At 36.3% G+C, this 16,637-nt stretch overlaps 1 protein-coding gene across 5 annotated transcripts in view; it reads left to right on the forward strand.

Annotated features, from left to right (window-relative positions):
- The window catches only part of LOC112051807 (large proline-rich protein BAG6), a 47,316-nt gene that overhangs the window by 15,273 nt on the left and 15,406 nt on the right, over positions 1–16,637 (forward strand). For all 5 annotated transcript variants that reach the window (XM_024090599.2, XM_052890750.1, XM_052890753.1 and 2 more), the window contains 7 exons: positions 4,306–4,725; positions 6,714–6,831; positions 8,859–8,919; positions 9,359–9,442; positions 9,904–10,080; positions 13,118–13,348; positions 14,260–14,409. In XM_024090599.2, the coding sequence (XP_023946367.2) occupies positions 4,306–4,725; positions 6,714–6,831; positions 8,859–8,919; positions 9,359–9,442; positions 9,904–10,080; positions 13,118–13,348; positions 14,260–14,409 (1,241 nt within the window). The remainder of the gene's footprint in view (positions 1–4,305; positions 4,726–6,713; positions 6,832–8,858; positions 8,920–9,358; positions 9,443–9,903; positions 10,081–13,117; positions 13,349–14,259; positions 14,410–16,637) is intronic.

A 16,637-nucleotide genomic window follows, 5' to 3' on the forward strand; every position in this document is an offset into this window, starting at 1 on the left:
CATAGTCATCAGTCATAGTCATCAGTCATAGTCACCATTTATAGTCATCAGTCATAGTCACCAAACATAGTTATCAGTCATAGTCATCAGTCATAGTCACCAGTCATAGTCACCAGTCATATTCATTAGTCATAAGTCACCAGTCATAGTCACCAAACATAGTTATCAGTCATAGTCACCAGTCATATTCATTAGTCATAGTCATCAGTCATAGTCACCAGTCATGGTCATCAGTCATGGTCATCAGTCATAGTCACCAGTCATAGTCATCAGTCATAGTCACCAGTCATTGTCATCTGGCATAGTCATCAGTCATAGTCACCAGTCATGGTCATCAGTCATAGTCACCAGTCAGTCATCAGTCATAGTCATCAGTCTTTGTCATCTGTCATAGTTACCAGTCATAGTCATCAGTTATAGTCACCAGTCATAGTCACCAGTCATAGCCACCAGTCATAGTCATCAGTCATAGTCACCAGGTGATAGTCATCCGTCATAGTCACCAGTCATAGCCACCAGTCATGGTCGCCAGTCATGGTCACCAGTCATATTCACCAGACAGTAATAGTCATCAGTCATAGTCACCAGTTATGGTCACCAGTCATAGTCATCAGTCATAGTCACAAGTCATGGTCACCAGTCATAGTTACCAGTCATAGTCGACAGTCATAGTCACTGTAATTATCATCAGTCATAGTCATCAGTCATAGTTGCCTATCATAGTCACCAGCCATTTTACTTCAGTCATAGCGACCAGTCATGATCATCAGTCATAGTCGCCAGACAGACACTAGTCATAGTCACCAGTCATAGTCACCAGTCATAGTCACCAGTCATAGTAATCAGTCATAGTCACCAGTCATAGTCATCAGTCATAGTCACCAGTCATAGTCATCAGTCATAGTCGTCAGTCATAGTCACCAGTCATGGTCACCAGTCATAGTCATCAGTCATAATAGCCAAGTCTAAAATTGTAATACACCTTTTTTGTTGACAATGATAAAAGTTAAAATCCTCAATAGCTCAACGGAAATGGGGCCGGAATTATCACCGTTCAATCCCAGCCCGTTGAACTGTCGTACCCACTCCTAACACAGTCTCTTCATATAGTTGGAGGGGAATAGAAATATTGGTTGTATTTAAAAAATAGTGTAGTAAATATTCTTTAAAAAAAATATCACTTTCATCCAAAGAAACTGTTCTCGACACTTTACTTTATTTCTTAATTATATAAATTTTAATTTAGTAGTGCAAAGTCATTTCAGCATAACTCGTTCTTTATACTATAGTTATAAATAGGTTTTATCTTCATTAATTATTATTTTGTTTCTTTACTGTGTGATATGTTTCTGATACGGCCAAATAAGATTTCCAAATTGATTTCCAAAGGCGATTATTTTATTTTGATATCTTTGTCAAGCTAACACATTCAGTGCGGTGATCGACTATCTACATTACATGTAATACATCTCATCTTTATTAATCCATATTAATAAAAAATTAAAGGTAATTCCTGTAAAAACAGCGATGTATAAAATAAAGAGCTAACTAAAAATGTTGCAGTAAGCCACAGCGGTTAAAAAATAATTTATAACTCTGCAATTCAAACAGAATATTCGTAGAGGCTGCCATCGATATTTTAAAAGTTATTATATATATATATATATAAAAAATTTAAGGCAGTGTTCCACAGAATGTCCAAAAATTAACTCTTTTGTCATAAAATTGTACATATCCATAACAAAGCTATATGTAGCTATAGCAGTCGCAGATAAGAATTATAAACGTTTAAGTCGATGTTTGGGCTATAACACTAGAAACACTGGAAACTCGCTTGTAAAGGTCCTTTTTTCCTTAACTACTCACTCCACTGAACTATTTATTATATTAATATTATTAATGGGGCACTTACGTCGGCCTACGGCACAAGATAATATTTATAATATTGTGCAGAAATCTTATTATTATTACCCTTAGATACATAAATAATAGAGGATATGTGACAAGTATTTATCGTTGAGGCTTCCGGTAACCATGTTTGGTATAATAATTAAGCACTCGATATAAAATTATACAAAATGTTATGTTTACTAAAATGAAACATTTTAAATTCTGTCTTACATTATTATAATATAAAATTTCATACAATTGATTTTCTCATTTAAGTGTTTTGTATTTAACACAGATTAATCAATAATATACAGATGGAGCGCACGGAACATGACGGTGTCGTACCCGCCACGAATATGAAATTCAAAAACGAATACGTTCTCTTGTCAGTACGATACTAACCGTCGCATCAGTAATTTTCAATATTATTCAAGAAAAATGGCGTCATGTTTCTAAATATTTTAAAACTGTATTCAAAAACTAAAGAAATAAGATGGAGTATTTTTTTATTGATTCTTATATCAATTTACGTAATTGTTTTTAGTTTTTATATGCAAATATCAAGGAGACGCGTGACTTTTGTTTTTTTTTTATGGGTTGCACGCACGCTTCAGCACGAAGTTTGTAAAGACTCTCTCTGGTTACTCTGTGGTATTTAATAAACATTGTATAGTATAAATTATTTTAACTATACAATGTTTTGTATTGGCACTCACGAACGTTGGCCTATGTCTATGTCTTGAATGTGTGTTTTTTTTTAATATTTTTTTGAGACGTTATTACAAGAAAATTTTAGTCTTTAAATATGTTTAAGACAATACAATACAATATTTATATTCCATTTTGGGAAACAGCATTGTCATGACTCTCTAACAACATATTAAGGTTCACTTCTTAGAAGGGTTGTCTTACTTGTTGCTCAGGTGATAAATTCTGCAATAGGTCAATTTTATTCTTTGGTTATATCTACTAAAACATTACTATAAAGGCAACATTAGTATTTATATGAGTAGGGAGAAAGAATACAATAAGGAACTTAAGCTAACTTATCCTAATAACTATACAAATCATGCCCACGTGGAATGGTGGCAAGAATACTGGCTGCATTTCCGCGCTGGACAGCCAGGCTGATCCTTTGCGCAAAAAATGAGCCAGCCCTTCTGTCACCAGTCGAGGCAACAAGCCGCGGTGAAATAGTACGGAAAATTTTTTTGGCACTGCGACTCCATGGCCCAAGGGTCTCCACGGCATGAGTATGTATATAAAGGTAGGTATATAAAGCAACCGACCAGCAAAATCGTTTTTTCAAATATGTGAATGATATCTTTTTCTTTCGTTTAAAAAATTAAATCCTTGACCAAATTTGACGTAAAATGCCACAGGTCCATTATAGTATAAAGGTGTCAAAGTTATTACCAAAACACAAAATAGTTGTCACTTGCGAAACGCAATGACGTGACAATGACACAAAGACAATTTTTCACCTTTAGGCAGATGCCTTAGCCAGTACTTCAAATAAATAATAATTTCATTGATTTTATTTTTTAATATTTCAGCTAAAAATCAAATTTCCTAACATTTAATCTATACTATAATAAAAAAGTAGAAATCAAAAATATAATCAATATTCTATAAATGATCGTTAAAAATAAAAATTACTAAACAATGAAGGATGAACTTAAGTCAACAACTGTACACAATAGAACACGATACTATTAACTGGCTACACTAAAGGCCTAGATTTTTTCATAAACAGTAAAATACAATGTCGTCAGATGTTAATTCGACAACAGTCACTTGATAAGAACATGAAAAATCGATTGAAATTCAAATTTTTCGGATAATCATTAGTGAAAGTTTTAAAACAAAAATAGTTGAATTAATTAATTCTTTTAGTATTTTAATTAAATTGTTAAACATGCTTATATGTTTGGACAGCCTGGGAGTAAATTTTCATAATGTCCTTTCAAAATAAAATATCTCTAATTAATTATTCATGTTGCATGTTCATAAATCCGCAAAACTTTATAACAAAAAGTTCATTTAATTGCAACCCCGATGGATATTCTTTTTCAGTTGAATATTTTTTGAATTATTTTAATCTTTTCCAATTACGCGCGCTCGTAACTTTTAACCATCGTGGGTTAAAATAGTTTTTATTTTGCTTTTTATTGAATCGGTGTGAGTTTAAAGGCGGATTTACATTTGTCTGACGTGTCGTCACGTGACGCATCAGAACAGAATTGGTATCATACATTTTGTATGGCAACGTTTACACTTATGTGTTGTGAAATGTCGTGATGGCTTCTGATGCTTCGCATACAAAATGTATGAAACCGATTCTGTTCTGATGCCTCACAATACGACATGTCAGACAAATATAAATCCGGCTTAACGTTGTTTGAAATATTTCAGTGTACCTCACCCCGACCGTATTGTTGAACAACATTTTGACATCAGTGCTTCGCCCGGGCCTGGTCCCAGGAATGGAGGGGGCTGTGCACGCCGCAGTGCAACACGTCCAGGGTCAGACTCCGAGTCAAGGGCAAGGCGCAAGCCAAGCTCAAAATCAAGGGCCTTCCCAACCCCAACCGCAATCCCAACCGCAATCCCAACCGCAATCCCAACCGCAATCCCAACCGCAATCCCAACCGCAATCTCAACCGCAATCCCAACCGCAATCCCAACCGCAATCCCAACCGCAACCGCAATCCCAATCCCAATCCCAATCCCAACCGCAGAGGCAGCCGCAACCCCAGGCTGAAAATCAGCCTCAGCCCGAAAATCAAACTTCGCCTCGGACTCCGACGCAGCGAAACACAAACGCGAGGCAACGTATGTATAGCTAGATATCATTTTAATTAGAACGTTAATTGAATTAGCATACAAAATTTTACGAGAGTTATCGGATCTCTTGAGATAAGCTCAATTATTGATGTTTTTCAATATTATGTACGATTTGATATTGATTTTATGCTGTAACCCAGTAATTTTTGGTGTAATCTAGAAGACTTACGTAAATTAAATTGTAGTATATATATTATTTGGCTAATGTTTGTTATAATCTAAAAATAAAATGGATTTGGATGCAACTGTGCCATATTTCGTTTTACGCTTAATATACTGGGTTATAGCATAATATGCATGCGTATGTGTAATAAGGTCAATGTGCATGCATGGCTAGCTACATGACAGGCTTATCCCTGATGAATCCATTAACACGTTCGCTGTGGCACTGATTTTACAGTACTTTACCAATACAATACGAGGTTTTTTGACCTCGTACTAAAAATTTTTGTGGTGTGGTACCGTGCAATACGAGGTTTTTTGACCTCGCACTAAAACTGTGATGCGGTACGAGGTTAATTGACCTCGTACCGCAGCGAACGTGTTAAGTATATACCTGATGAATCCATCAACTATATATGTTGTATGTGCTTTTATATTTTATTTCCATAATACATGTAATAATTCGCATTATAATAAGTAAAGTTTACGAGTTGATAAAAATCTCAAATTAATTTACTGATAACAAATTAGTACTAATACCCTTGCAGAGTATCTTTAATTATATAATATAATCAATTTTGTTACCTGATATATTTTTTAAATGGATGCGGTATTTTTAAACACAGGTTTGGTGAATACTTGCTATATATACTACGTTCTTCACATTTAAATCGTATGCTTTGAAATAATTAAAAATAAAAAAGGAAACAACTGTTTCATATAAAAGTCCAAAGACTACAATATTACACCATGTACAAAAGTCTGCATTTAAGTTTATAGTTTTAGATGATTTTCTCCTGTAGCCAAGTTGCACGTCGATTCTCTTTCTACGATCGCAAACGCTTCGAAAACTAGGAAAATGTATGGGAATGACAGATTTTGATCACGTGACCTGTCGATAGCAAATGTCATTCCCATACATTATTCTAGTTTTCAAAGCGTTTGGAATCATCGTCGGGAAGTCGTTCGAATCGTTATAGCTTGGCAAGTTCGCTGATGACACTCCCATGATATGCGGGCGACGGGGTGGGAAGGACGGCACGGGTGCAAAGTCGCCCGCGCGGTGCAGAGGGAAGGACTGCGCGGGGGCATCGGGAGTGTTACGAACGAACTTGCCAAGCTATAGTCGCCATTTTTTTTGACATGAATGACCGATGCTATTCTTACATACAATTCTCTATTGTTGAATACCTTTTGCACAATTTGCACTAAGTTCAGCAGGCTTATTCTCTTTGACGTAAGCTAGTTGACATGTACTAAATTGAGATTCTATGTAACAAATATCATCTGGTGCCTACTGGTGGATATCATCAGTAGGTAGATGATATTTTGTCAATTGATTTGATGTTTATTATAACAGGTTGATAATAAAGACCAAAATAGTGAATAGGCCAGCTGAACTAAACCTTTACTGGGTGGAGTATGATATATATATATTTTTTTTATTTATTCTTTACAAGTTAGCCCTTGACTACAATCTCACCTGATGGTAAATGATGATGCAGTCTAAGATGGAAGCGGGCTAACTTGTTAGGAGGAGGATGAAAATCCACACCCCTTTCGGTTTCTACGCGGCATCATACCGGAACGCTAAATCGCTTGGCGGTACGTATTTGCCGGTAGGGTGGTAACTAGCCACGGCCGAAGCCTCCCACCAGCCAGACCTGGACAAATTAAGAAAATCTCAATCTGCCCAGCCGGGGATCGAACCCAGGACCTCCGTTTTGTAAATCCACCGCGCATACCACTGCGCCACGGAGGCCGTCAAAAATATGAAGTTTGTATTGAATTGAAATATGTATTGTTTTTCACAGCTCCGCGTTCTCGTGGTCCGCGGGTGCAAACGCAGGTCCTGTCGATCTTCAACTTGGTGTACGACCGTTTCTTGCAGTGCGACAGCTTGCACGCTAGGCAACAACTGCAACGGCGTCGGTGCGTACTAGTTCACTAATCACCGGTTTCTGTTTGGTTCATCATCATCAAAATTCAAAATTCAAAATTCATTTATTTCAAGTAGGCTTAGTTTACAAGCACTTTTGACACGTCAGTTGACTATTTGTAAAGATTCTACCACCGGTTCGGAAGGCAGGTTCTGCTGAGAAGAAACCGGCAAGAAACTCAACAGTTGCTCTTTTGAAATTAAAAAGTCATTCAGTACTATAATTTACAATTGATAACAATTACAATTTCTTAAAGTTTTACTTCCTGTGTGAAGGTGGAAGCTGATCCAATGGCCTCCAAGCTCCTTTATCGTTAAGGAACTCATCAATAGTGTAGTAACCTCGACTAAGCAAATGTTTTTTAACACATTGCTTAAAGTTGTGCATTGGCAAGTCCATCTCCTTACCCTTATCCCACTTAAGTGGGGTCGGAAAAATATGTCAATCTTTTCCACTCGTCTCTATTACTCGTCAACTCATATCACTCCTTTTACACACATGTCCTCTTTCACACAATCCAACCATCTCTTCTTTGGCCTTCCTCTCCTCCTTCCACTTGCACATTCAACATTTTTCTAGTAGTATGACTTTCCTCCCTACGCATATACTATATTTATTGGTTATATTTAAAAAAAAGAGATTCCTTTTTTATTATTAGTGATCCGGCAAACATTTGCCTTTGGTCAAAATAGTTCGAACCTAAATCGAATTGAAAATTCTAAAATTTTTCGCAACTTTCTTAACTTTCTTAACTTTCTTAAATGAAATGAAATTAACTTTATTTGCCTTAATACACTTAAATATACAAGATGGTCATACAAATATAAAGTCACAGTGTATTGCCATATAAATGGCGCGCAAATTTTACAATTTTTATAAGAGTATATATTACTTATCCACAATCTTACAATTGTTTTAATTAAGTAATACAATTTAAATTTGAAATAAACATAAAATTATACATGTCAAAACGAAATTTAGTCTACGTCAGAGTATATAAAACTCGATAAATTAAGACTTGAGACGATAATAACAAATAAATAATAATTAGTAAAATCGGTCGAGCAGCAGCGTGATGCGATAACCAAGGGAAATAGGGACTTATATTTTATATAGAATATAATAATAATAAAAGCCTTTATTCGCTGACCTTTTAAATTTTTTTTTACACAAATTTTTATTAATTTTTTATTTTTTTATTAATTTTTAAATTCAACTAAAAATAAAATAAAATATAATTTTAGCAACCACTTTGTAGGCCAGGTTGTCCTGCGACATAGGCCTCCCCCGCTTTTTTCCACTCATCTCTGTCTCGAGCTAGAGATCCCCAAGACTGTGATGGACTTGCCAATGCACAACTTTAAGCAATGTGTTAAAAAACATTTACTTAGTCGAGGTTACTACGCTATTGATGAGTTCCTTAACGACAAAGGTGCTTGGAGGCCATTGGATCAGCTTCCACCTTCACACAGGAAATAAAACTATAAGAAATTGTAATTTAATTGTTATCAAATGTAAATTGTAATACTGTATGTATGAGTTTCTTGCCGGTATCTTCTCAGCAGAACCTGCCTTCCGAACCGGTGGTAGAATCTTTACAAATAGTCAACTGACGTGTTAAAAGTGCTTGTAAACTGAGCCTACTTGAAATAAATGAATTTTGAATTTTTTGAAGCTAACCTCCTCCATCCTTTTGGTAAATCATCCTCCCATCTTTTGATTTGACGTTCTTGACGTCTTTTTCCGTTTCGAGGATACCACTCCATTACATCCTTTGTCCATTTTCCTCTATCTGTCCGTATTATATGACCTGCCCAATTCCATTTAATTTTTCTTAATTTCTGTAGTACATCGCTCACCTTTGTTCTTTTCCTTATTTTTGAAGCTTTATATTCAACATGCTTCTTTCCATACTGCGTTATGATATAGAATATAGATAATAGTAATACTCAACAAGTTCTCAGGGACCTCATGATTTAAAAAAAAAACCAATTTTTAATAAGAGGTATTTTTTGAAAGGGATGAGAGCGTTCGTGCCGGAGGACCTCGTCTCCATGGCAACACCTCTACACGCATTCAGGTAAGTTTGCCTTTTTTTGCCCAATTACTGAAGGGATATGTCTTTCGTTTTTTTTTAAATAAAAATAAAACTTTAGAATAACAATATTCCTACTAAAGAAATTAATTTAATGCTGTTTTAGAGTGTCATATAAATGATTTCCCAAAATGATGTTAATGAAAAACGAAATAGAACATTATAATTATTTTTTTAGAATTTCAACTATCGTGAGTGTTAAAATATTGCTTTATTATAAGTTTGGTTCACGCCGCGTTTCAAGAACCAGCTCATGAATCAGGGCCCCGTATGGATTCGAATCTAGTCTAGCATACTCCGACGTTGTGTGACGTGTTTTATAATAAAGTAATATAATATCAATTTTATTTAGTAATTTACAATAAATAAAATTTACCTTTAAAAACTATATATTTAAAGTAAATGTGAAAACTATTAATTTCAGAACAACGTTGAAACTTTGTACGAGCGGTTTGATAGACACGCATTAGACGACGAATCATTGATGATTGCTGTTAATGTTTTATTGGTGAGTGCTTTTGGCTGGTAGGAGGCTTCGGCCGTGGCTAGTAGAGTAGTACCGGCAAAGACGTACCGCCAAGCGATTTAGCGTTCCGGTACGATGCCGTGTAGAAACCGAACATGCTGTGCGAACTAGAAATCGTTTAGTATGAGTTGCCTGGACTTCCACAACGTAAGGATGCCACCGTTCGCGGCGCCTTGCTGTTCTGTGGTTGAAAGGAACAAGATGGTGTACACCAAACTATATCCGATAAAAAAACTTACAGACAAGCTATCATCATTATCAACCCATGTTCGACTCATTGCTGAGCTCGAGTCTCCTCTCAGAATGAGAGGGGTTAGGGCAATAGTCCACCACGCTGACCCAATGCGGATTGGCAGACTTCACACACACAGAGAACTAAGAAAATTCTCTGGTATGCAGGTTTCCTCACGATGTTTTTCATGATATATCATTTACACTTGCAGCGTGAGACGATTTCTTTCTCCTCGGGAAGGACTCTGGAGCCCTACGAGTTGATGCCACTGCGGCGCCGTCTCCAAGTGTACGTGACCGTACTGGTGGAGGGAGATTACGTAATTGGGACGCAGCAGCGACTGATCAATCTGATCTTTCAGCGTCACTCTAATTTCATCGACCGCATTGTGAGTACAATTAATAGGATAGTTGACTCATATCAAAGGAGAATGGCGAGGTTGCATGTATTTTGAGACTAGCAGATAGAAGTAGCGTACATAATGGAAACCCATCAATAGTTGTTAATCGTGATTAAACTAAGAAAAAAGCAAATGGTAACCAATCTTGAAAAGCAGGGAGAAAATCTATGCATACAAATTAATGTGAATTAACAAAAACATACGACTGCGTGATTGCTTTGTAAATACGGCAAGGCGTTTCGGTCTCAGGCAACAAGTAGAACAATTTTACTATGCTAAGTACAGAAGTAATCTTGATTCCCGTTCTGTAAAATCTCAATATTTTTTTTACAAACATCTTATAAAATAATAGTTTTAATTAATATAAATGTATGAGTGTACGACACTTTCGCCATCCTCCTTTAATATAAACAATATTAAGTTGGATATATGTACTTGGAATAAGGGTCTGGAATAAATCGTTATTAATTAATAAAAGAATGATTTGATAGAAACTTAATTTAAAAAGCATGTATTTTTTCAGTTTTTCCATACGTCAAAAAAGCTGTCATCCGTTTTGTGACGTCACACTATTAAACTAATAATTTTGTCAAACACTAGACCGTTTGGTTAAGGTTTAATGTTTGGGCTTACGCGACGTCATGAAACAGATAAAATATGGACCATAATGGCCCATTTGTATTGCCGAGCGTTTTGGTTTGTATTGTCAACATATTTAGAGATTGAAATTTTCATGTAATTATGTGTCATCTTCATCTAGTAGAACGATTAAGAACAATATTTACAAGACCCTTTTTTTAAAAAGTGTCTACTAGCCTATTCAATTTCTTTTTCGGAGTTTACTCCTTCCGAATCTTTTCATATGTATATAATGTAAAGCTCCCAAATAGAAAAAAAAAATGGGCAGTAAAATTCGATGAACGAATGACAGCGTTACGTTTTTGTGCGCAACCTAGTTTGCGCAGCTTACACCGTACGCTACCTGGTGCTTCTCGGTTGCGCACCTTTCATTTTTCAGGCGTAGGTATTGAGACGAACATGGTGTATGTTGGGGGGCAACCTATTTAGATAGTCGATCTGAAAGAGTAAACTCCATTCGTGTATCCAAGCTGACACACACTTTTTTTATTCAATGACGAGTTAGTCCTTGACTGCGAGCTCGCATGATGTAAAGTGATAATGTAGTCTACGATGGAATTAGGCTTTCTTGGAAGAGGTACAAGTTTATTCTACCCGTACCTGTGATGTCTAGTAAGATTTGTGTACTAGTTTTCGCCTGTAAGTTTTTTTTTCATTCTTAATATCTACACCAGTAACATCTTTGTATTTAAATGGATTCCAGGAGAACAGGAGTACAAGTAGAGCAAACGATCGGTCCTTAGTTCGAGGTGTATATTGTTTACTAAGACTATGACGTCACAAAATGGCCGACAGTGCTTTTGACGTTTGGAAAAAATAAATTAAATATGCAATTTTTAACTTGTTTTTTCAAAGTAATCTTTTACTATTTCTTTATTAAAATTGTTATATTTCGAATCCTCCTTCCAAGTACTATACGAAATTAATATTGTTTACTAGCGGACCCGGTCAAGCTTCGCTTTGACTTATTTGCACTTCCTTCACTATTCCTTCACTATCACTATTCCTTCACTATTCCTCCCCTATCTTAACCCCCTACCCTAAGCCTACCCCTACACTACCCTACCCTACCCCTGCCATACCCTACCCTACCCTACCCCACCCCTACCCTACCTTTACCCTACCCTTACCCTATCCCTACCCTACCCCTACCCTACCCCTACTCTACCCCTACCCTACTCCTACCCTACCCTACCCTACCCCTACTCTACCCTATATGTAGATATAAAAATTTATATGAGTCAAATACACTAATCGCCTGTGTATGTACTATATTTTTTATTCCTGTTTAACTTGATAACGATCTAACTAAGCCTACTAGAAATAAATGAATATTCACTATTGATCATTGTTTGTAGACACTGTAATATATATATTTATATTTTTATACATATACAGTGTGTTGTAAAAAATACCGTCCGAACCGAAATGTGCGTTTAAGCATTATAATGAACAGAAAAAAAATATTCAATAATTAAGCATTTTTATCGTAATAATAAAGTTTCTAATTTTAAACATAAATTGTCCCAAAACTTGGAAAATTTAAAAAGTGACAACACTGTACCATCAATATGGTACGTATATCTAGATTATTACCTCCTACCTACACACCTGTGGCACAAACGTCGGCAAAATTGAAAGCCTTTTGACAATGCCGTGCCGCATATCGTAAAGGGTAGGTAGTAGGTACTATCGTTTTCGGCGCCCACTGTCTTTGGCAGCGCCGCGCCGCCGCCGACACGTGCGATGTCTGTAATGCTGTGTTTAGTTTGCCTGCGCCACTCGCCCAAAATGCAGACTTAAATTAGTAGTAGTAGATGTATTTGTGACAGAGCTACTACTGTGTTCCAGAGTAAATGGGATAGCTTTTGGTGTATTGTATGTTCAAGGAGATCATTTTCCACTAACCATTAATTCATCTGCCATCGTCCATCTGCGTTAATTAACTTTTCGTGTTTACACACATCACAACACGCCAGTTATGCAAGCACGCCTGCATGCATGTACATAGCACAAGATGATAAGGCACCTTGACAAACTCATCACCTTGTTGTGTGTACTTGTGTGTTTACTTGCCCATTCAATACCGCTTTGAATAGAAACGTGTAAACGCAGCACAAAACATAGATGGCGGCGCGGCGTTTCTATTTTGTAGTAATGTTTACTAATAATTAACCTATCTCAACTTTTGTGTTGCCATGTAAGTTTTTATGATTTTGTATTTTTTATGTTAATTTCGTGCAGGGATTTTTTTTGTTTGGAAACTTGGAAATAAAATAAGGGCTACATAAAAATAATGTATACACGATACCTAAGTACACCCTTAAGGGCCGGATGGGATTTCCTACAACACACTGTATATATATATTTCTTGGAAAAATTTTAGATGGCAATAACTCCCATACGTGGACACGTCGACTTGATTGAATCCATGAAAGCAGTGTTCAACCGCTTTTTGGAGGATGCTGTGGTTGTGTTGGACCTCGAGGACATAGATATGTTTGCGAGAAGTTTTCGTTCCGTGGTCCCGCGTTTGTTCTACGAGCTATGCGGCGTGATTTCGTGTTGCTGCTCGGAGGGAGTGGAGGGACTCAGGAAGATATATCGCTCGTTCATGGTAAGCCATCATCAACAACCTATTTTAGCCCATGACTTTTTTTTACTCTCTACAAGTTAGCTCTTGACTACAACCTGATGGTAAGTGATGATACAATCTAAGATTGAAGCGGGCTAACTTATTAGGAGTAGGATGAAATCCACTCTCCTTTCGGTTTCTACACGACATCGTACCGGAACGCTATATCGTATGGCGGTACGTCTTTGCCGAAGCCTTCCACCAGCCAGACCTGGAGTAATTAAGAAAACCTCAATCGGCCCATCCGGGTATCGAACCCAGGACCCCCGTCTTATAAATCCACCACGCGCCACGGACGCCGTCAATAAAGAAAGGTAGTTCTGGAACCCTTATAGTTTCGCCATATCTGTCTGTCTTTTTGTCCGCCCGTCCATCTGTCCGCGGTTTAGCGCAAACTATTACTACTAGAAAGCTGTAAATTAGCATGAGTATGTACATTCAAAATGTGAACAAAAATAATCGAAAACGCTGCGAGGTATAACAAAACGCATAGTGGGTTGTTACTCTTATATATTTACAAAAAAGTTCATGATTGCATATACAGTCTGTCCCGTAATGGATAAAACGCAAATAGTAGATACACCACCTAACTATCTAAAACTAAAACGATTCTTTTTAATCACGTCATCTTAATGAAAGAAAAAAAATATTGTACTAAAAGCTTGTTCTACAAAACAAAATAAAACATTATTTATAAAAAACAGTATCAAAGTACATTCATAATTTAATCCGTGATGTTTTACAAAAATCAGATCTTTGAAATCTTAATGACAGCGTGTCTATCATTTGAGTTTTATCAATTAATTACGGGACACCCTGTTTACCCTGTTACAAGGAAAGTTTACGCCGATTTTCTCGCGTCCCCTTGTTAGTTCTATAATTTGTTCCGACAGGCCGACCTGATGCAAAACCTGGATGAGCCGGTGCGTGACTTGCTGCATAGCCTTGCCATGGAGAACTTGAACGCCGCCATTTTGCGCGTGGAGCAAAACCGCGTCCACTCCACACAGTTCATACGCAGCAGAGATTTTGGGTCCACTTCGGTATGTAAGATTTTTAATCTATATACAGGCTGCTCGGGAGTATTTCCCATAACTTCAAGGTGTTGACGAGTTCACTTGTAAGAGCCGTACCGTACGTAGCCGTAATATTTTTTTTAACTATAAAATAAAAGTAGATTGTTATACAAGGGGCTAAAATAACCCATTTTAAACGAGGTATTTTTAGGGCACGAGCCGAAGGCGAGGACCGCCTAAATAGAAACCGAGTTTATAACGGGCTTAGCCCCGCGTGTTAAACAATTCTTTTCACTAAGATTGCGAGAAAATAAAATAATTCGGTACAGTATTCAATGTTTTATTTTATTTGAAAATTAAGTGTAGGTACAAAATGCTACAACTTCTGATGTTAGGGGAGATGCTTTTACCCGGTAACTTAATTTCCGACTACTGTGAAGTTGAATAATGAGTATGAGGGGTAAACATGGGAAATAATTGTTTAAAAAACACCATCAGTAAGCGAATGCACTTGTTGTTCTTTTCTCCACTTATTTAATTATTCGTTAGTAGGTGTTCCATTAGTAAGTCTTTTTTGATCCATCTCCAAATTAGGGTCACCATTACTCACTAGATGAAGACATAACAATTAATGTTGCGAAACATGTAAATTACGGTCACAAATTCACAATGAATTTTTTTTAAAAAGTCAAGTATGGATTATTCACGGCAATTGTTTTTAAAATTCTCGCTTTATAATTTTATTTTTCTTTCACATCACAAATGCTCCATGGTTCACTAAGATATCGGAACTACATGAGTAAATTGACACAAAAACAGTAAAAGAAGAGGTTGAACTCAGATCAATGTGCTATAAAAATCGCATTAACACCCATGAAAACAAACTTGTTACTGCCCTCGGTCATCCAATAGATGTTAGAAGGCTAAATCGCGCATACATATGGGATCTCTGTAAAAAAAAAATCAAAATAATAAGAATGTACAAATGAAATTCAAAAATTAACGAATAAAATAAATTAGCATGGCCTTCAATTACACATGCCATGTAGTACCCACAAGCAATTTGCTTAAAGCTGTTGCAGCTGATTGCACAATAGTAATGAATTAAAAAAAAAAAAAGAATTTCTTTCACATGCGAAAAAGGCAAAGGACGTCCCATGTCTTCAAATCTCGCTCTATTCGTAACTCAATAAAAATTAAATAAAAAAATGAACGCATTCCATAGACAAGAACGCTGCATTTCATTCAAATTTTTTTTTTTATTTATTTTTCAAAACAATCAGGACCTTACCTATAATGATTCTATTTTCGAATAAAACCTGCTCCGTTTTATAGCTTGACTAGTACTCGTAACAGACAAGAATTAAAAAAACAAAATTACTTTAGCCCCTAGAGGCTGAAATGCTTGTTTAGCTCCGCTGTGGAGCTGTGGTAATATGTCCATGTAATATGGACAGTGTTTTTGAGCAAGAGTAGTGAAAAAGATTTTATGTTTTCAAATTGAAATAGGTAAAACTTGGCTACGTCAAAATTATAGGGATGCGTGTAACGGACACGGTTTAAGATCTATTTACAAAAGAAATATTATTTACCCCGAAAATATTAATTTTAGAACACGCCATGTTCCTTGAACATTTTTAATTAATTATTTTCCTTACAGAATATAACCCTAGAGTTGTAGGAAACTCCCGAGCATCCTGTATATACGAGTATCTTATCTATACTAATATTATAAAGAGGAAAACTTTGTATGTTTGTTTGATTGTAATGAATAGGCTCAAAAACTACTGGACCGATTTTAAAAATTCTTTCACCATTCGAAATCTACATTATCCACAAGAAACATAGGCTAAAATTCATTTTGGAAAAAATAGATTTCCGTAAGATATTTGGGATTTTCGGACACAAGGTGTAAAAAATCAACCAGAAAATTTACTTATTTTGCGTACGCTGCCTTAAGTATAAAAGATAGAACCATAAAATGTTCTAATTATGTAGATCTTATAAATATCTACAAAAAATGTCCGCGACACACTATACTAATCAAAGAGGCACAACAACCATTTTCTTATTTAAAAATTGAATTATTTGGACTACATTTAAACGCATTTATTTAGGTAGGATGGTAGGGGCAGGGGTAGGGTAGGAACAGGGTAAGGGTAGGAACAGGGTAAGGGTAGGATAGGGGTAGTTAAAAGTTTACATCGAGTTTCACGCGGACGAAGTCGCGGGCGTCGGCTAGTATATTATATGAA

The sequence above is a fragment of the Bicyclus anynana genome, chromosome Z (genome assembly GCF_947172395.1).
Source record: "Bicyclus anynana chromosome Z, ilBicAnyn1.1, whole genome shotgun sequence".
NCBI lineage: Eukaryota > Metazoa > Arthropoda > Insecta > Lepidoptera > Nymphalidae > Bicyclus > Bicyclus anynana.